General features: G+C 47.0%; 1 protein-coding gene across 1 annotated transcript; it reads right to left on the bottom strand.

The window, feature by feature from the left end:
* Positions 1 to 3,429: 3,429 nt before the first annotated feature.
* On the bottom strand, positions 3,430 to 20,817 carry LOC122214872 (1,25-dihydroxyvitamin D(3) 24-hydroxylase, mitochondrial). The gene is made up of 10 exons (XM_042930105.1): positions 20,560 to 20,817; positions 20,157 to 20,347; positions 18,829 to 18,922; positions 16,723 to 16,819; positions 13,806 to 13,897; positions 12,987 to 13,098; positions 11,422 to 11,567; positions 7,263 to 7,429; positions 6,354 to 6,432; positions 3,430 to 3,540 (listed from the first exon to the last, which is right to left on the bottom strand). Exons 1-10 carry the CDS (start codon positions 20,815 to 20,817, stop codon positions 3,430 to 3,432), a joined length of 1,347 nt encoding a protein of 448 aa, XP_042786039.1.
* Positions 20,818 to 21,791: the final 974 nt, after the last annotated feature.

Genomic DNA, 21,791 nt, shown 5'->3' with positions numbered 1-21,791 from the left:
TCTACAAAATAATTTCACAGTAGGGAGAAAGCATACATCTATTTTAGTGATGTGTACATAATCACTCAAATGGAACAATATAAAAGTACACTTCCGAAATATCCTAAAAATATAACCTAAAAAGAGAAACCTATCAAATATACAGAAACATATAGTATGCTTTTAGGAAACGTAGTAGTAAATATATATAAAAATAAACCATACGTACACATGTTTTTTCACAAAGTTTTGTAAGTATTGTATAAATCTCTATGCATTTTCCATTATGAAACTGTATTTTCTCAGGGAGTTGAAATCACATAACATGGCCGATACAGCAAATCTATAACATATACACACTTTACTACTGTTCCATTCTATAGAGGGGAAAATTAAGGCATGATAAGTCACTGAATATTTTTAAACTGTGGCTGGACTTTGGGAAACACCGCTCTAAACCACAGATCCTAAATCAAATACCATATATATTTTTAAAAATGACATAAGCAAATTTCCATTACAGTACACACACATACACACACTTTTAAAAACTGCTGATTCACTTCTTAATGCCATAGAGGAAATCCATTACCTAAATAAAGAATTTCAGAATCCTCTCACAAAATGATGCCACAGTATGTCAGTAAGGCATTCTTAGATAAGAGGTTCTGACTTCGTCAAAGTACTTCTTAAAACAGAGTTCTTCTCTAATTTCCCAAGAATGCTGCAATTTCAAAACAGGAAAAATGCAGTTTCACGGAGACCCGATAACCTTAACATTTAGTTTTGCTGACGTGATAAACAAGTATTTTCCCCAATATCACGTTAAGCAGAGTTACAATAAACGGACTGTCATTATTAACCCCAAGCCCCAGACAATTTAGCTTAACATCATGAAATGTAAACTCACTCTCGAGAAGTAAAGATCCAAGCGGTGTGAATTTGGAAGGGTGGGGACAGAAACATGTCGTGACGTCTGCAGACTAATGGACAAATAAAGGCTCAGCCTCCCTGTCACGTCACGGTGAGATGCAAAAGAAAACAGGATCCTGAACAATTCTCTAAGCCAAGCCGGTGCGGACACGGGTTCGGGGTAAGCCGGCAGCATACCCTGGAGTGTCTTATCTCCCAACACTCAGTCTGTTCTCCGGAGCCAGATACAATTTATTAAATGCCATCGTCTACATAGTGCAGCTTCCGGAACAATTGTATCATCGAAGTATGAGTATAAGCATCTAGACCCAGCTGTCCTTTGTGCACTGTTGCAGGCTTTAGCTTTTGCAGTTTGCTTTCCAGTAACGTAGAAGCCATAAGGACCATTCTTGCAAGAGGGTAAAAATCGCTGCTGTTGGTCATGGTAAAAAAAAAAAAAAATTCTGGAAAGTAAAGTAAACCCCAATTATACATTAAAGGATTATAATTAAACGAGAGGAATTATTAGCGAAAAAATAAGTGCTCACACCAAAAATGCCAGGGGCTCGTGTCGAAGGTGTGGTTCTCTTATGATAAGTGTGCGTGCTGTCCTTGCTGAAGACTTGGGCGTTTCAACATTAATCGAAAATTCCTTCGTTATCCTACTTGATTCAATTCTGTTGGGATGCTCAGAATGTGACAATTGTCTAATGCCAGACACCTTGGGGGAAATTTCATCTGCAAATGCATATTTCCCGCAATAATCCACCTGTCAGCAAACTCCCCTTCACTTGCAGTTAGCGAATTGCAGCCAGTTCTAGGTAAATTCCAGGAGAGGCTTTTGAGAGGGCAGAATGAGACTGAATAGTGGCATGTGATGCTAGAAAGCCTGATTTTGGAAATGTCATCTTTCCCCAGAAGATGAGAGTAGAGATTTTTCAAGCTCGGTGTGTATCACCTTAATAGTTAAAAATTCATTTTATTGTGCATTCGGGAAAAATAACTGAACTGAAACACTTATCATTTCATCAAGGAAATTACTGCCTGGGAAATAAGGCTAAAGTATACTATTAGGTCTGTGTTAATTTCAAGGAAACAATTAAGTAGTGATTAAATAAATAGTAGCTGGTACATGCATATGGCCACAGTTGTGAAGGTGGTAAGAGAACACGTATACAGCTGGAAAAGGCAGTGAATGGTACAATGCAGAAAAAGTGTTACACTGTATTTAATACAGGGTAGTAAATATATACACTTACATTCCAGGGTCTGGAAATCAAAGCCCTGTGGTCAAATAAGCATACCGCCTATATTTATAAATAAAGTTTTATTGGAACAGTCTCGGTAGGCAGAATAATAGCCCTGGGACAATGGCTATGCTCTCATCTCCAGAACCTGTGAATGCATGGCAAAAGGAACTTTGCAGATGAGATTATGTGTATGGACCTTGAGATGGGAAGATTATTTTGTTTTATTAATTTTTTGATGTTTACTCATTTTTGAGAAACAGAGAGACACAGAGTGTGGGCAGGGGAGGGGCTGAGAGAGAAGGAGACAGAATCTGGAGCGGGCCCCAGGCTCTGAGCTGTCAGCACAGAACCCGATGTGGGGCTCGAACCCACAAACTGGGAGATCATGACCTGAGCTGAAGTCAGACACGCTTAACCGACTGAGCCACCCAGGCGCCCCTGGGAGGGGTTGCGGAGAGGGGGGTGGTGGAGATTGTTCTGAATGACAGAAGGAGGAGAGACTGGAAGCCTGGAGAGGGACTTGGCCTCTCTGACTAGCTCTGAAAAAGGAGGAAGAGGCCATGAGCCAAGGAACGCAGGTGCCTCGGGAGCTGGGACCAGCTGCCCTCTGCCAGCAGCAATAACCTGCCAAGAACCCAAATTAGCAAGAGAATGGATTCTCCCCTGGAACCTCTAGAAAGGAATATAGATAGCCCTGTTAGTACCTTGACTTTAGCCTGGTAAGAGCTGGGTCGGATTTCTGACCCCCAAATCCGTTCAGTGAATACATTTATTATTTAACACAAGCGTTAGCAATTTGTATTTCATTTGTTTTAGTAATTTGTAACGGCAGCAATAGAAAACGAACACAGCAGCCACACCTGTTTGTTGATGAATCCTGCGAGGCTGCTTCCGAGCTACGAGGCAGAGGGTGAAGGGGACGTGGGGGAGGCCTCGTGGCCTGCAAAGCCTAAAATATCTGCCACCCGGCCCTTTACAGAAAAAGGTTGTCCACCCCTGCTATTCACACACGGAACCCATAACGGCAGCTTGTCTTTACTGAGCACATAGTTGATGCTAGGATTTCGGCTCAGTTGAGAATTCAGTATCATACCAACTTTCTAGTGAGATACAATTTCGGTCCCCGCTTTACAAATGAAAAGAAAATGGACACGGACAGGTCCGAAAACTACTCAAGGTCACCCCGCAAATCAGTGGTGAGCAGGGATTCAAAGCCAGGTGTGGTTGACCTCTGAGCTCAGCTCACTCGTTGGTCGTCCACAGCACCCCGGATGCTCACCTGAGGCTCCTACCGCCGGCAGAAGGCTATGGGGAGCTCCCGGCTGGGTACCAGAATACCCAGGTGCAGCATCTCCACGGGCTTGTCGTCCGTGGCCACGACGTCGTATTTGCGGACGATCTGGAACACACATACACAGAAAAGGTAGTGCTACCCCTCTTCTCCTGGGTGGTGGAACAGCACAGAGCACAAATGCAGAAATCAGAGTGCAGGGGCTTCAGTCGGTTAACCATCCGACTTTGGCTCACAGCTCGTGAGTTCGAGCCCTGCGTCAGGCCCTGCCCTGACAGCTCCGAGCCTAGAGCCTCCTTTCGATTCTGTGTCTCCCTCTCTCTCTGCCCCTCTCTTCTCAAAGATAAATAAACACTAAAGAGAAAGAAAGAAAGAAAGAAAGAAAGAAAGAAAGAAAGAAAGAAAAAAGAAAGAAGGAAGGAAGGAAGGAAAGGAAGGAAGGAACGAAGGAAGGAAGGAAGGAAAAAGAAAGAAGGAAAGAAAGAAAGAAAGAAAGAAAGAAAGAAAGAAAAGGAAGGAAGGAAGGAAGGAAGAAAGAAAAAAGAAAGGAGGAAAGAAAGAAAGAAAGAAGAAAGAAGGAAGGAAGGAAGGAAGGAAAGAAAGAAAGAAAGAAAGAAAGACAGAAAAAAGAAAGGAGGAAGGAAGGAAAGAAAGAAGGAAAGAAAGAAAGAAAGAAAGAAAGAAAGAAAAAAGGAGGAAGGAAGGAAAGAAAGAAGGAAAGAAAGAAAGAAAGAAAGAGAAAGGAAGGAAGAAAGAAAGAAAGAGAAAGGAAGGAAGAAAGAAGGAAAGAAAGAAACAAGAAAGAAGGAAGGAAAGAAAGAAAGAAAGAAAAGGAAGGAAGGAAGGAAGGAAGAAAGAAGGAAGAAAGAAAGAAGAAAGAAAGAAAGAAAAAAGAAAGGAGGAAAGAAAGAAAGAAAGAAAGAAAAAAGAAAGAAGGAAGGAAGGAAGAAAGAAGGAAGAAAGAAAGAAGAAAGAAAGAAAGAAAAAAGAAAGGAGGAAAGAAAGAAAGAAAGAAAAAAGAAAGAAGGAAGGAAGGAAGGAAGAAGGAAGAAAGAAAGAAAGAAGAAAGAAAGAAATAAAGAAAAAAGAAAGAAGGAAGGAAGGAAGGAAGGAAAGGAAGGAAGGAAGGAAAGAAAAAAGAAAGAAAGAAAGGAAGGAAGGAAGGAAGGAAGGAAAGGAAGGAAGGAAGGAAGGAAAGAAAAAAGAAAGGAAGGAAGGAAGAAAGAAGGAAGAAAGAAAGAAGAAAGAAAGAAAGAAAAAAGAAAGGAAGAAAGAAAGAAAGAAAGAAAAAAGAAAGAAGGAAGGAAGGAAAGAAAGAAAAAAGAAAGAAGGAAGGAAAGAAAGAAAGAAAGAAAAGGAAGGAAGGAAGGAAGGAAGAAAGAAGGAAGAAAGAAAGAAGAAAGAAAGAAAGAAAAAAGAAAGGAGGAAAGAAAGAAAGAAAGAAAGAAAAAAGAAAGAAGGAAGGAAGGAAGAAAGAAGGAAGAAAGAAAGAAGAAAGAAAGAAAGAAAAAAGAAAGGAGGAAAGAAAGAAAGAAAGAAAAAAGAAAGAAGGAAGGAAGGAAGGAAGAAGGAAGAAAGAAAGAAAGAAGAAAGAAAGAAATAAAGAAAAAAGAAAGAAGGAAGGAAGGAAGGAAGGAAAGGAAGGAAGGAAGGAAAGAAAAAAGAAAGAAAGAAAGGAAGGAAGGAAGGAAGGAAGGAAAGGAAGGAAGGAAGGAAAGAAAAAAGAAAGGAAGGAAGGAAGAAAGAAGGAAGAAAGAAAGAAGAAAGAAAGAAAGAAAAAAGAAAGGAAGAAAGAAAGAAAGAAAGAAAAAAGAAAGAAGGAAGGAAGGAAGAAGGAAGAAAGAAAGAAAGAAGAAAGAAAGAAATAAAGAAAAAAGAAAGAAGGAAGGAAGAAAAGGAAGGAAGGAAGGAAGGAAGAAAGAAGGAAGAAAGAAAGAAGAAAGAAAGAAAAAAGAAAGGAAGAAAGAAAGAAAGAAAGAAAGAAAAAAGAAAAAGAAGGAAGGAAGGAAGGAAGGAAGGAAGGAAGGAAGGAAGGAAGGAAAGGAAGGAAGGAAAGAAAAAAGAAAGAAAGGAAGGAAGGAAGGAAGGAAGGAAGAAAGAAAAAAGAAAGGAGGAAGGAAAGAAAGAAAGAAAGAAAAGAAAGGAAAGAAAGAAAGAAAGAAGAAAGAAGGAAGGAAGGAAGGAAAGGAAGGAAGGAAGGAAGGAAGAAGAAAGAAAGAAAGAAAGGAAGGAAGAAAGGAACCAGAGTTTTACCCAGCACAGAGCCAAGTGGAGCTGGAGCTCAGCCAGTCGGCGACCGATGCACATTCTCTTCCCAACACCAAACGGAAGATGCGCAAAAGGATTAATCTTTTTCTTCTCCTGAAGCCACCGTTCGGGCCTAAACTGACTGGAATCTTTAAAATTTTCTTCATTGGATCCCAACACCTGGGTATTGAGCATCAACACTGTCTAAAAACACACAGAAACACAAAAGCACTTAAAAATCACTAGAAGAAAACATGTGAAGAGCAAAGTTTACAGAAGTGATCACCTTAAAATGTAAAAGCAACCCCCGAGTTTATAATATGGTGACTGGCAGACTGTGTTTAGTACGAGAAATGTACCAGGCGATAAACCGGTAAAGAACTTTAAAATGTTGCATCACACTCTCACCAACCCCAGGGGGTACGTTCCATTATTATCCCCATTTTACAGATGAGAAAGCTGAGGCTCAGAGGTTATGTAACTCACTCAAGGCGATACTTGAAATCTAGGTCTCTGAGTCCCCGAAACATTCATCTTAACACCGTACGATGCAACACGTCAACTACATCCTAAAATATACATATTTCCAAAATGAATGCTCTCCCAGGACAGGTGTTTATGGAGATCTGATGAAGTGTATCTTTCAAAGCTCTTTAAGAGCAAATGCTACTTACTCCTTTGGGTAAAGCATATTCACCCAGAACCGTAGCTTTGTCAAGAGTCCGGGTTGTAAATGGTACACTTGGGGTCAGCCTGAAAAAACAAAATTAAAGGTGTAAAGGTGAGCACAGACCCACTTCTAGATCAAGTGTCGAAGAAAATGCAGACTCTGGTTAAATCGATAATTCCTGCATAAGTTCGTACCCAAAAAGGGAGCGTGATCACAACTCTCGTAAAGTTCAGTCTCTTTCTTCCTGATATTTATACCTCCTGTTTGAACCCCTTGTTTTTATCGTGTTGGTTAACTCCCCAGTCACTGCTTAGTAGCTGTCAAAAGTGGTTTTCTGTTTCAGTCTGGACTTCAAACGTGTGTTTTTTATGTGTCACGCTTCAGCTTGATTTGTCCTGGTGTTCTCCCATCTGCCCTTCCTGAAGCGAAAGCTGTTTGTTTCTAATGCTGACATGTTGTGAGTTTTGTTTTCCAGAAAGGGTGGAACCATAATTTTCACAGAACATTTTATACCAGAGGCTCAAAAACAAAGATGTCTCTTTGTCTTATCAAATAATAATACGGTTCCCTCGCTCAACCTCTTTTCATAGCCTTCAATTATGCCCTGATCTTAATTAGTGCTTATAGCATTCATGAGATTATTATTATTATTATTATTATTATTATTATTATTACTGATTTAAAGGAGAGGACACCGACTTTCCCAAATTTTAGTAGAATGTGCCCAAATGATTTAGGAAATGAGTAACAGAAAAAGAATATGGTCATATGATCTGAAGGCTCTTTTTTTTGCAGTTTGACAAATGTTTCTGAATCAACTGTGGGTGCTGTCTGTGGGTGCGGAGACCCTGACTGTGTATTTAAGAGAACGGCTTCCTAGAATATTCTTCTTGGCTTCCCCATGTATTCTCACCTCATGGATTCTTTCAGGCAGGCTTTTAAATACGGCATATTCCTCAAATCCTCTGCCCGTGGCATCTGATTCTCAGGCAATACACTCTGAATTTCCTTCAGAAGCTTTTGTTGCACACGGGGATTACGGGATAAATTGTAGAGAATCCACATTAAGCTGTTTGCCGTCTGAAAACCAAAGGGACATAAACTTGTAAACTTGAGTTTCTGCAAATAAACTGCCTTAAAACCGTCATGAGCTGAATACAAGCTGATGCCTAGCACCTTGCTTTGCAAATGCATTCATGACGCCTTTTCACGTGTCCCTATTCGCTGTGCAGTAAACAATACAGGATGTGAAAATTCAGATTTGTTTTATAAACTATGCCAATTAAGGATAGCAGCGGGAATCAAGATAGACTCCTTAAATAATCAGCTGCATTGGGACACTTAAAATATAGTTTGATTCAAAAACTGTTTGAACACAAATGAACGCCTGTAGAACTGGTGAAAGGAAAGCAGGCTGGTAGGACTGTCTCCACATCAATTTCCGGGTTGCGATAAGGTTTTATTGTTGTAAGATGTTACCACTGGGGGAAAGTCAGTCAGTGAAGGGTCCAAGGGACTCCTCTCTATTTTTTCTTAGAACTGCATGTGAGGGGTGCCTGGGTGGCTCAGTTGGTTGAGCATCCGACTTCAGCTCAGGTCATGATCTCATGGGTTCATGAGTTTGAGCCCCGCATAGGGCTCACTGCTGTGAGCCTGTCAGCACACAGCCTACCTCAGATCCTCTGTCCCCCTCTCTCTGCCCCTCCCCCACTTGCATTCTGCCCCCCGAATAAAATAAATATTACTTTAAAAAAAGAACTGCATGTGAATCTATGATTATGTCAAAATAAGGAAAACATTTAATTAAACATTTTTAAAATAGAAAATGGAGAGAAAACTTCAGTGGCGAGAGAGGGATGGGGATCCTAGCAGCTTTGCTAATGAGTCTTTTTTTCTTTTTAATTTTACAGTGCAAATGCGCACGAAAAAATGCATTTCTGGAATTGAATCTGTGACACCCAGAGTTTCAGCCACATGCACAGAACCCTTGCAGGAGGGGGCCAATAGCAAAATAAGAAATTCTGGGGCGCCTGGGTGGCGCAGTCGGTTAAGCGTCCGACTTCAGCCAGGTCACGATCTCGCGGTCCGTGAGTTCGAGCCCCGCGTCAGGCTCTGGGCTGATGGCTCGGAGCCTGGAGCCTGTTTCCGATTCTGTGTCTCCCTCTCTCTCTGCCCCTCCCCCGTTCATGCTCTGTCTCTCTCTGTCCCAAAAATAGATAAAAAATGTTAAAAAAAAAAAAAAAAAAAAAAAAAGAAGAAAAAAAAGAAATTCTAGCATCACGTTGAGTATTTCAAGGAACCAGCCACAGTTTCTGACACAGGCTCATGGTCCCTTAAGTGGAGTGTTTTACTTCCTTTCCAAAGGCAACAAGAAGAGAAAAAATATGGGCAGAAATAGCCAGCATAGCTTTCAGCTTCATGATATTCACCACCGGTAGTCATATGTATTTGTTTTTAGGTCCTTATTTTATTTTTATTTTCTTACTTAACATAAGCCAAATATTCCTGTAAAAACGGTCATTGCAGACACGAAGATCTTCTGCCAATTGCATGTGCCACTCACACAAATGAGCAAAGTGCGAGACGATTCGGAGCCAATGGTATTTACTATTTTGGGAAGAAGATGCCTCCAAGGCAAACCTTCTTCATGGGAAGACCGGTGGCCTCAGATGCAAACAAACCCTGGCGGGCATTATTACAAGAGTCCAATTTACAAAACAGGAAGAGGGCGTAGCCACCAAATTAGATACACTTTCAAATTTCTCTGATTTTCCAAAAGTGACTTCCAGAATTGCCAGGACTAAAAAAGAAACATTTAACCATATCAGCGGGTCCCTTACCGCAAGTACCAAATAGAGTTTCCAGAAGACAAATGATTGTAGCTTTCGCCAAAGCCTTGCAAGACAGCCGGGGCCTTTTTGGGTAACTGCAGGGGCTGAATCGAGGGGGGAGGGCCCTGGGAGACCTCACAGGCCCTAAGTATCCCGGCCTGACCTCCGTGGAGGAGATCCATCGCGTAGCTCGTTTCCCTGCTTCCACTCTTCCTACGCTGAGTGCACCTTCCACCCCACCAGCCCGAGCCCTCTTTTCAAGACATAAATTCCATCAGGCTACTCCCCTGTTTATAACGCCCTGAGATGTTTCCATCACAGGTGTCATAAAATCTGAATGGTTTACTAAGGCTGCTGGCTAACACGGCCCCTGGACTTCTGCAATGTCAACTTGACCACATTTGCTAGGTCTCCAGCTCCAATGCTTTTGCTGCTCCAGACCCTTTGCACATGCTATTTCCTCTACCGGGAGGACTCTTCCCCCAGATCCTCCCATGGCTGGCTCCCTGTCACCATTTCCGTTAGCTCCCGTATCACTTCCCCAGAGAGGGTACCCTGCCCTCCCCTTCTATCCCCTTACTCTGATGGTTTCCTCCGTATCTCCTACCACTATTTGATATGATCATATTTATTTCTTTACGTGTGTCTGGTTGGTCTTCCCTGCTAGTGGTTAAGTTCCACGAAGGCCAAGACCTTTGTCTCTGGTTCATGGTGTTCCTTCAAGCACCTAGAACAGCACCTGGCCCAGAGCGGGCACTTGGTTTCTGCGTCTTTTCATTGATTCACCAAGTATTTGTTGAGCACCTACTATATGCAAAGTGCTGTTCTACATCCTGGGAATACAGCAGGTCCAAAACCAAGTCATTGCCCTTGGAGCTCACATTCCAGTTGAACACAAAAGATAAAGGGTGAGGCTTTACTTCTACCCCTCCAAGGATCCTCTTAGGGTAAGTGACTCAGTATGAAAGTGAGCTGAAATGAATTTCCCCCTTTCAAAGCCTTCTGGGGCATGAGGAGAAATTACAACTTTGCTGTTCCTCCTGAGGTAGAAACCCCTACGTTTTCTGTGGACAAGAGACACTAAAGAAACGGGAAATACGGAAAAGAAATGAAGCAGGACCCATTCTTCTTAGAGATTACAGGTGCATGAAACGTTGGGTCACGAGGAATATTAACATGCATCCCACCAGTGAGAGCTCAAAAAAACGGATCAAGGATAATCAAACCCACCCGGACAGTATGTGCATTTGGAGTCTGGCTTGGTACTCCCATGGCTATCAAGCACATGGGGACAGAATTTGGGCATTTAAAATTAGCTGTTTCATGCAAGGTGAAATCAAGTTTCCCCTGACTCACTCCTTTTAAGCTTTAAATCAGAAAAAGTCAGGGTGTCTGGGTGGCTCAGTCGGTTAAGTGTCTCGCCCTTGGTTTCGGCTCAGGACATGATCTCAGCTCAGGTTCATGAGTTCGACCCTCATGTCGGGCTCTGCGCTGATAGCCTGGAGGGCGCTTGGGATCTTCTGTCCCACTGTTTCTGCCCCCCTCCCTCCAAATAAATACATGAACTTTATAAAAAGAAAAAATATTGGACTGGTAGAGAGCATTGCAATATTTTTAGAGTAACAACCACAGTCAGGCACTTTGGGGTAACATTCGCAACCTTCAAGAATACGTTCAGTTTTTTTAAAAATCTAGATTATCAAAGAATAAGAAAAAGAAAAACCTAGATGACCTATCTTTCTATGGTGTGGAATTTTACTGCTTCTGAATTCCCAGAGAGTGTATGTATTTGTCACAGGGCGCACGGATTTTCTCCGCTATAGAGCACATGAATTCACCTCCCGTCACAAGTTTAAGGACCAAGGCTGTGCACTGGGTCTCTCGCACCCTTTTGCTAGACTAGTGCTCAGTTAATCCTTGTGGAATGAGAGAGTTGAATGCCTCTTTAAAATGCATCACGATTGGGGCGCCTGGGTGGCTCAGTCGGTTAAGCGTCCGACTTCAGCTCAGGTCACGATCTCACGGTCCGTGAGTTCGAGCCCCACGTCAGGCTCTGGGCTGACGTCTCAGAGCCCGGAGCCTGCTTCAGATTCTGTGTCTCCCTCTCTCTCTGACCCTCCCCCATTCATGCTCTGTCTCTCTCTGTCTCAAAAATAAATAAAACGTTAAAAAAATAAATAAATAAAATGCATCACGAGAAGATTTTCTGGACCATTCACCAAAGGAAAATCAAGCCCTTACCGTTTCTACTGCAGCCAGTTGGAGCTCTGTGACAGCTGCATACAGTTCTTTCCTGGAAAGCTGATTGTGGAGATAAATATCACAAAGGAAATCCTTGCTGGGCTGCTCAGAATAGTGCTCCAACCGGCTGTCGATGCAAGATTTGACTATTGGAGAAGAGAAGAGGGAAGGGAAGTGAGGTGAAGATTAGGATCGAGCGTGAGGGAACCCCAGCCGAAATCCCCGCCATGACACCTTACAGGGCCTTTGCAGGGACACTGACAATGTGTCCAATGAGCTAATGTTGCCTCATCGTTAAGTCGCCAAGAATTGATCGATGACCGCGTGAGCAGGGCGGGTCAAACCTTAACATACCCAAGAATCACCTGGGCATCTTCTTACAATGCAGATTTGGGATCAGGGGGTCTGGGGCGGGCCTGGAAATCTGCATTTCTAACAAGCTCCCAGGTGCTGCTACCACCGGTAGCCTACAGGTCACAGTTTGAGTTTAAAAGCTTAGAGTGTGGAAGAGACCATCGTGAGATAGAGGTGGGACTCAGGTCCACTCTCGGAATCAGAACTCGTACCCAGATCCAGGCGTCTAGCCAGTTTGGTCACGAATGCAGGTAGTGGGACTTGAGCTCCCAAATCTGGGCCATAGAGGAGGAGAGAACCGTCCCCAGTGTAATCAAACACACACACACACACACACACACACACACACACACACACTGCCGTGTCCGTGCATGCTGACGACAGTAGTAGAAACTTCTAACGTTTGTAAAGAACATTCTAGGCACGCGTCTCTCTCCCTTCAGTCTACCGTGCCAGCCACCACCAGGATAATAATAATGGTGAGGTTGGCAACAGTAACAAGGGCCATAAGCGGTGCAGCAGTTAGAGTCTGGGCTGTGGGAGCCCTTCTCTCTGGCTTCACACCCTGGCCAGAAAGTTAGTTCTTTATGTCTCAGTTCTGTCACTCAGGGCTAGTAGGAGGACCTACCTTATAGGGGTTTTGGTGACGATTCAATGAGGATATGTTTATGTGTGTGTATAGAATACACAGCATGGTATGATAGGATACGGGACCTCCTACTGGTACATATTGGTAAGCACAGAGATACTCATTGGACAATATTCAGCATCAATATTCCCCTCATAATGTAGCAGAAACAGCTCGGACCCACTGGGTATTGTGAGAAGCCAGGTTTTGACCGTATCTACATTAGACCTAGAAACGGTTGCAGTGAGGTAGGCATTGTTACTATTAGCCCATTTGAGACACAAGACTACTGAGGAGGAAAGAGAGAGAGCACATGTGGTCCACCCACTACACCAGTGGCAGAGCTGGGTTTGAATCCACCTATCTGACTCCAAAGCTCTTGTTTTTAACTGCTTCGAGTTCCCAGAAACTGCAGAAAGCTGCCATGTGCCTTTTCCTTAGAATTTGTCCACACCGGGAAGATTCTAAACTCGTGACTGCAAAGCCCATAAGAATCAGGAGGAGCAAATTCCATCGGGATCATTCCAGACCTTCTGGCAGAGGCTCCAGAGACAGGGATCCCCGGTGTGTGTGGCCCCATTACCTGATCGGAAGATGGTGTCCCAGGCCTGCGTATGGGCCTGCCAGACCTTGGTATTGAGGCTCCTGTGCAGCTCAACTGGGGTCACCATCATCCTCCCAAACATGCTCATCATCTGTGGGGAATGCAACGCCTTTTCATTCTGGATTCCCCTTGTCTCCAAGACAACCGCCTCACCGGAAGAGGAGCGTTCTCCACACCCCGCACCCCGTGCTTCCAGAAAGGCAGGAACTCAAAGGCCCCACTCCCCCCACTCCACCCCCCAGGCCTCTCCCACCAACTCTGGGGGTGGAACCCTCCCCTGGGCCCCATAGCACATTGAAAACAATCTTTGGGACGATTTGCCATTGGATGTGCCCCCCTCTCGAAAATAAATAAACATTAAAAAAAATTGATTCTATGACCTAAATATTTTAAACAAGAAGGAAAAAGGAAAACCATCACTTTCTTATTGACTTCAATTTCCAATGATTTCCAAACTTCACCCATTTCTGTACCAGCTTCACAGTATCTCTACATCCCCCTGTGACCTAAGGATTCAAAAATTTTACATCTGAAAAAGGTCAGACTCTTTTTGAAATAGGACTCCCACCCACTGACCTTCAACTGAAACACCTACTTAAACTTGCCTAAACCATGATGTAGCATGCTTCCTGGTTCATGACCATCCATGCCCATCCATCCATGAAAACACATAACACCTTGAAATTAACACTTGACTATTGTGACAAAATAACGTGTGTGTGCTACTCCTGGGGAAACACGACGCGTTTGTGAAATTCTGCAAATCAGGAAAATTGTGCTCCTCAAGGCGATGCTTACTGTTTTGATGGCCGTGATGAAGTTCAAAGCTTCATCTCCTGCATTCTCCTGAAGGAGTCCAAATCTCTTCTCATAGAGCACAAGGCAGATGCCTGTTATTTAAAAACAACCAACAGTCACACAATCGCAGCAATACTGGGGTCTCCAAGTAGCTGGCTACTGAAGGCACGATTCCGTCTTTTGTGAAAGTGAGGTCTTTTCAAAGAACAGAGGAAAGGTAGAAAGTCTGGGAGAAAGGGGCATGGTGATACTTTTCCCACTTTCCAGAAGCTGTCTCCACGCCCCATGACCCAACCCCTGCAGAACCTCCTGGTCAGAAATGCCGCGGTGAAAACGTAACCATTTTTATACACGAATGAATCTGTCCTTCAATGTCTGGCTTTTGTCAGAGTTTGTCCCGGATAGCATGCATAGCAGTCATTGTTCACGGCCTACCCGTACTCATTCTCCCCCGTTTCTTTCCTAAGAGAACCCCGATTTTATTTAGGGTGTCAACATATCAGTTCTCGGGTAACAATCTGGATTGATCTAAGACCCTGGTGTCAATCACGTGCCCTGACTTCCCAGGCTTCCGGTAGCAGCCTGAGAAGCCAACGGGCGTGGCCAGGGAGGCTTAAAGGAAATACTTTCACTTTCTTGATAAAAGGAGCAAGTGCGCTTGGCTTAACTCTTCCCTCTTTCCTTCCTCTTTTTGCCTAGAAGGCAGAGGGGAGACCAGGAGAGGCAGTAGCCATTTTGCAACAAGCCAATAAGGATGGATGAACAAGGGGCGCCTGGGTGGCTCCGTCGGTTAAGCGTCCGACTTCGGCTCAGGTCATGATCTCACGGTTCATGGGTTCGAGCCCTGCGTCGGGCTCTGGGCTGACGGCTCGGAGCCTGGAGCCGGCTTCCGATTCTGTGTTTCCCTCTCTCTCTGCCCCTCCCCTGCTCACCCTCTGTCTCTCTCTGTCTCAAAAATAAATTAAAAAAAAAAAAACATTAAAAAAAAAAAAAGGATGGATGAGCAAAAAGATAGAAAGGGTCCCCAGTGACATCAGTTGTGTGCCGGCCGTGGACTGCCTTCCTCGAGACTTCTCATAACGCTAGACAATAATTCTTAAACCACCATGGTCACATCTTCTTTGACTTGCAAAGACATGCATTTGATACTCCTTCATTTGGGTATTTCCAGTGGACAGTTTCCAAAATATACACTCCCTTTCCTCCTCTGTAATCATCCCTTCACTTTTTCCTGTCCTCTTCCCCTTAACACCTTCTGCGGGTTTCTTCTTTGCATGGTGTTTTCTAATGTGCTAACATAGTCGGGTGGGCTGCAGCTTTAAAGTGAGGCTGAGGGGCGCCTGGGTGGCTCAGTCGGTTGAGCATCCGACTTCGGCTCAGGTCATGATCTCACGGTTCGTGGGTTCGAGCCCCACGTCGGTCTTTGTGCGGACGGCTCAGAGCCCGGAGCCTGCTTCGGACTCTGCGTCTCCTTCTCTCTCTGCCCCTCCCCCACTCACACTTTGTCTCACTCTGTTTCTCAAAAATAAATAAATGTAAACAAAAAAATTTAAAGTGAGGCTGAGCTGATGGGGGAGACAGGTCATGACAAAAGCCTCCCTCCCGGGGTGCCCTCTCCGATCCCTCACAGTAGCATCCAGAGCGATCCTTCCAGCACATCAGCCCAAGCCACCCTCTGCTAAAAACCCTTCGTAGAACATCACTTCCAGGTGCCCCCGTGCTCAAAACCGAATTCCCATCCCTGGTTCACAGGGGTCGGCTGCTGCCTTCCTCCCATCCTCTGCCCTCGCAGTGCCCCTCCCTTGCGGGACACGCTCCCATCATTCTGAACGCCTTCCTGTTCTTCCTTTGCTCCTTCATTCACCTTCACTTGGTGAATTCCTACTCATCTTCCAGGACTTAGCTGATACGGCACCAGGGCCATGACCAACCTCAGCTGATGCAGCCCTTCGGATTCTCCCACAGCCTTGAACTTCCTCGGTCAGGTGCCTGCCCACTCTATAAGAAGTGTTTCCTTGCCTCTCGCCCCTGGGCAGCTTCCTGGGCCAGGCAGAGCCCTGCTTGCTATTCCCTGAGGGTTCCCTGAAGAAAGGGATCATCCCCAGCTTCTGTTTGGAATGCTCCATAGCTCACCATCAGACTTGAACTGAAAGCCCGAGTTCTGGCTGAGACCTCCGGCCCCTGGCTTGGTTCTCCTCAGCTCCTCCTTCCCTTCCCCCACCCACCCACCCACTCAGAGCCTCGGACGCATCGCCCATGCTTCCTTCGCAGGGGGATGTGCCCTGCCTGTCTCCACAGTCTGCAATAATCTTCCCACAGATGCCCTGTGGCTTGTTCTTTTAGGTGTCACCTCGACTGTCGCCTTAACCAAAGCAGACTTGCCTCCTCTAGGCACTACCGTTCTTTATCGCATACTTTACCCTTACCTCTTGGCAAAGTATATAATAAAGTGTGTTTACTTGTTGGTTGTCACCCCTACCAAACCCTAAGCTCCACGGGAGCCCGGTCATCGCCTGTTTTGTTCGCTGCTCTATCTCTAGGACCGAGCACGGTGCCCGGCACATAGCAGGTGTTCAATAAATATTTGTTGAATGACTGTATGAACAACCTATAGTGCAAAGCATAACTTAAGTGCCCGAGAGCACAAAAGACTGTGCAGGTGGCCCTTCTTTGTCAGCAACAGTACGTGGTTATAGAGGAACTATCCTCAGAGCCACGTTTTAGCCTCAAAATCCCTCGGAAAATCAAATGAACAAGTCGGCAAAGGCAACTTACTTTCGTTTTTTAAGTAGGCTTGGCGCCCAGTGCAGAGCCCAACTCGGGGCTTGAACTCACAACCCTGAGATCAAGAACTAAGTGGAGATTAAGAGTCAGCCGCCTAACCGCCTGGGCCACCCAGGTACCCTGACAAACTTACTTTCAAATGACCATTTGTTCAGTTCGCTGTATAAGCCTTCAATGCGGCCTCTCTCATCACAGAGCTCATCTATTCTACCCATAAAATCAGCCAAGACCTTAAAGGAAGAAACCACAAAAGACACATTTCAATCATTAAAGGAAAACAAAAGGTTAAAAGCTCAGTACGCTGACTTCGGGGTTTGTTACCTTGTATATTCACTGCTTATAACGTTATTCATTATGAAGCAACACTAATTACATATTCTCCCGCGGGGGCTCACCTCCTGCCCTAACAACCTCGTCCTGGGTTATTTTCTCAGCTTTTCCCGCAACCACCCAAAATCTTAGGTTTCAGCTCTTGATCTAAATTTAAGAAAAGGAAAACATTTCTTCTAATCGGAATGGGGAATCAACCAAGTTGTCACAACACCCCAAGCCCTATGAGGTTTGCTGCCTCCATACCTGGGCCAGCAAATATCTCCTTACTAGCTGGCGTCGTGTTAAGCGTTTTGAACTTGGGACCAGAAAAATCTGCAAATTCTAGACACAGCTCCTTTGCTAAATAGCTCTGTGACCTGGGACATGTTATGTAAGAGCTCTAGATGCCAGTGGCCAAAATCAGGATTTGTTTTAAGTGTTTATTTATTTATGAGAAAGAGAGAGAGAGAGAGAGAGAGAGAACAAGAAGGGGAGGGGCAGAGAGAGAGAGAGGGGGGAACAGAGGATCCAAAGCAAGCTCTGCACTGACAACAGAGAGCTCCATGTGGGGCTTGCACTCCCGAACCGTGAGATCATGACCTGAGCCCAAGCTGGACACTTAACAGACTGAGCCACCCAGGCACCCCCCAAATCAGGGTTTTTGATGACTAAAGCCTCACATTTTACAAGGCTCGTATAGTACCAAGCAGTGCCTGAAGCGTGCTATGTTAGCGGATCCCCACAACTCTGTGAGGTAGGAAATACGATCTTCCTTCCATTTCCCGCAGAAACAGACAAGAGAATGGGCTTCCAGTGAGGCTAAGGCACTCGCCCTTGGACACGTGGCTACAAAGCGGCCATGCTGGGGCCTGGAACAAGGTATGTGTGAGTACCAAGCCCACCCACGGGCATTGTGAATTTGTCCACTTAGTGCATTAAAAAGTACTTTGCATTTGTTTCCCCCCCAAAATCCAGAAATTTCTCATCAACATATGGAATTTTCACCACTTAGCCAAAAAATAATAATAATGATAAAATCTGGAGCCACTAGGTCCGCATCCCCATGTGACAGTCATTTGCTGGAATGGGGCAGCTGTCCCTCCTAGAAAGGGCATGCCCTATCCTGTTTGCAAAAATCCCTGCTGGGCCTTCCTTATACATTTATATTCATTGCCTGGTCCCTGAAACCTCCTGGGTTGGCACTCTTGCACCTATATGATCCTTTCTGGGTCCAAGTTCAGTTCCAAATAAACACCCAAAGTGAACAGGAGTAAAGAGATTACTGTATGCTTAAATCCCTCCCTCTTTGGCCCTTGTTAACTAAGGGACAATGTCTAAATGCCTTATCACGGTACAAAAACATTGTTAAGAGCTGCCCTCTGTCCAGCATCATTGCACAGACAGCCTCATCTCTGCTGCACCGAACGTACTATTTCCTGAACACATAATGTCATCTGACTATTTTCAGCAAGCTATTCTTTCTGCCTGAACGCCTTTCTACACTTGCTCTGGCTTGAAGACTCCTACTCATCCTGCAAAACCCAGCTTAAATGGCACGACCTAGGAATTTTATAAGCATTATCTCATTTAATCCTGCGAGGCCCAGTTTATAGAGTGGGAGAGTGAAGCTTAGGGAAGTTAAGGGTATAGTCAGTTTACAGGGCCAGAGGGTGGAGGGCTGAGGTTCAAATCCAAGACCGGAATACCAGAGTCTCTGCTGGTAATCGTTCCCTCACTGAGATGTTACTTTGCAAAAGAGTGAAGGAAGAAGGAGTAAGGTTTTGGCGGAGAAGGAAGTAGACAGCGAGGAGTAAAGGGAGACCCCTGAACCATCCAAACTGCCTGTACTTTGTAGCTATGACTTAAAGTTTCGTAGACATCTCTCCCTCCCCAGGAGGCCCAGGGAAGGTGCCCCCAGCCTGCAAACCTCATTGATTTTGTTGTCCAGCTTCATAATTTCCACTGGTTTCATTAGTTTCTTCTGGAAGGCACTCCGAACTCTCTGCCAGTCTTCTCCTTCCCTGGGAGAGAAGCAAAATTATACATAGAGCAAATTGCAAAGAAAAGAAGGGAGCAGCAAAGACACCTCCAGTGCTGGAATTGTGTGAACTAAATAATCAAATAAGCACTGAGACTCCTGCTAAGAACTATCTAGAGAATATGCACATTGGAACACTGGGGGCTGGTTTCACAACGGGGTGAAAAAGCACCTCTCCTCTCCACGTAAGATTACACCAGAAAGGTGAAGTCCAGATAATACGGGCTCGGGCCTTTTGAGGTGCCCTTGCGGGGGTTGATTTGGGAGGCCAGGTACCTCAATTCTCAGCAGTAAGAGTAGATACCTGAACATTCCCTTCGCCAGTAACCCAGATCTGTTTGAGAACAACGTTGGTTTCTCTTAGTCACTGACTCGGGTTGAAAGTCACATTCCTGGGTGGCTCAGTCGCTTAAGCGACCCACTCTCGACTTCAGCTCAGGTCATGATCTCATGGTTTGTGAGTTTGAGCCCGGCATCAGGCTCCATGCTGGCGGTGTGGAGTCTGCTTGGGATACTCTATCCCTCTCTCTCATGCTTATCATCCACCTTTTTCCCTCATCCCAGAGCAGACGGCACAGCCTCTGATGCACCACGCATAACTATGGCTTTTAATTCCAGTAAATATATTATCCTCCAAAATACAACTATTAGGGATTAAAAAAAAAAAAAAAAAAAACCCAAACGCGCTAACCTGTTAAATGCTAACCATTAAAAGCAGAGGAATCTCACCACATTATGGCCTTTACTTACCTACAATGCAACCCTGACGCCCCTGAACCTCACCTTTCTGACTAGATCTGGGTCATAACCCCCCATTCCCCTCCAGAAAAAAAAAAAAAAAAAGGTAACTGTCAAAAGCCAAAGAAGTCAATTTCTGGCGTTTGAGCTCAGAGAAGGGGAATACAGAGAACTGTAAGGGATAATTTTGTATAGAATAGGTTGGCCTGGCACGCTGACTTCACGACCTCGTCTGGCCCCAAAGTCTGAACCCCGCTATTTGTAGAACCCTTTTGGGCTTTCTTGGACGGAAAGGCATGGCCCTGCCCACTTGCCAGAGACGACGCAGGTGTTGGGCGCGCAGGACAGTTGTGTGCAACCCGTTCTGATGCAGGCAGGAGTTGGAGACTGCGCCTGGTGGGGGCTTTCGTGCCCCGCTGCGTAGGAAGGGGACCCTGCGGAGAACCCCCTCCCAGCTTCCAGCCGCCGCCCGGACTCACAGGATCAGCAGCCCGTAGCCCTCCCGGCGGTAGTCCCGATAGGCTTTCCAGGGCTTGATCTCCAGCCGCTGGGGGTACGCGCTCTCCGTGCGGTACAGCGCTTCCAGCAGGCACGGCGAGCCCAGGTGCACCGAGTCGAAGGAACCCAACTTCATGCGGAAAATCTTGCCGTATTTCCGGTGGTACTCGGCCTGCAGCGGAGGCCAGGGCCGGGTCAGCGCGCGTCCCCCACCCCAGAGCAGTCCCGGGAGCGCGTCTCCCTCCTCCCGCCTCCTTCCTCCCGGGGCCCCCGCCGCTGCCGCGACGCCGGAGCGCCCCGTGCGCCCCGGCCGCGCGTCTCGGGGAGGGTTTGGGGCGCGGGGCAGAGAGGGGAGAGGGAATTGGGGCCCGACGAGGCATTTACCAGCGTGTCGTGCTGTTTCTTGAGCCCCCCTTTCCAGAGAATCTCCGGCAGGCTGCCCAGCAGCGGCCAGTTGGTGGGACCCGGCAGGGCGGCCGCGTCCTGCGCCTCGCCGCCTTCCATCACCGGGCAGAGGGGCACCTCCCGCGGCCGAGGGGGCGCGCACGCCGCAGACGTCACGGCTCTGGGGGGCTGCCCCAGGTGGCGCAGCTGTTGGAGGACGGCGGCAAGGGAGCGGCTCTTGCCGATGGGGGAGCTCATGGCAGCGGGGGACACCTGGCGCGTGGGAACGCGCGGGGACCGGGAAGCACGACTTTGTTAAAGAGGCGCGAGCGGGATCGGGGGGGGGGGGTGACGATTCTGGGGAGAAGGGCGAAGAGGGCCAGCAGGCGTGACGCAGGGGGCGGCGGAGGAAAGGGGAGCAGAGAGGACCGCGGCAAGGATGCTCGGCGCTGCCCGGCGCGGCGGCCTCAGGGCGCGGGGACCCGCTGGAGGAGTGCCTCCGGGGGCCGGGTGTCTCTTGGAAGGGGAAAGGAAGGGGTGTGGGTCCGCCTGTGGGGCTGCGAGGCTGCCTTCCAGGTCCGGAGCCGCGGAGTGGAGGTGTCAATGAGGGCAGAGGGATGCTGCGCGGCGCCGCGCTGTCCTCCTGTCCCTCTCCATGCTCCATGCCCAGGGACCACGTATTTATGGACACGGGGCAGGCCCCGGGTGGCCAATCAGCAGGCTGGGTAGGGCGCAGTGGGCCCCGGCTGGCCTGGCCCGGAGGGACGCGGGACCCGGGGGGGCGGGGGGGGGGGCGGAGGGCAGGGCTGGGGGTGGAAATAGGATGGAGTCAGCGAGGTGAGCGAGGGCGCCCGGGCCTCGGGTGGCGGGTACGCTGCTCCCCGGGCGGGAGCGCGGCCGACTCCGCCCGGAGTTCACCGGGTGTGCGCCCGGCGCGCCTCCCCGCCCTGACCCGGCGGGCAGGAGCCGGCAGTGGCGGCCGCGGCTGCAGCCCCGCGCTTGCACAATCGCGCTGCCGGGCGGGCGAGGTCTCCGAGGGCGGCCCCGGGGAGGCTGCCGGCGCCTTCAGGGGGGCCCCGGGGTCCGCGCGCCTCCCGGGAGCCGGGGCTTGCCAGCCTGGACCCAGCTCTCTCTGGAGGAAGGTTGGCTTTCTGCGCCTCCCAGCGTGGGGTGTTTGAGGCTTAGTGAAAGGCGTCCAGAGAGGGCAACCTTCGGGTCTTCGCCGGGGCGAG

This window comes from Panthera leo, chromosome A3, assembly GCF_018350215.1.
Source record: "Panthera leo isolate Ple1 chromosome A3, P.leo_Ple1_pat1.1, whole genome shotgun sequence".
Taxonomy (NCBI): domain Eukaryota; kingdom Metazoa; phylum Chordata; class Mammalia; order Carnivora; family Felidae; genus Panthera; species Panthera leo.
This window is presented reverse-complemented; position numbering and strand designations above follow the sequence as displayed.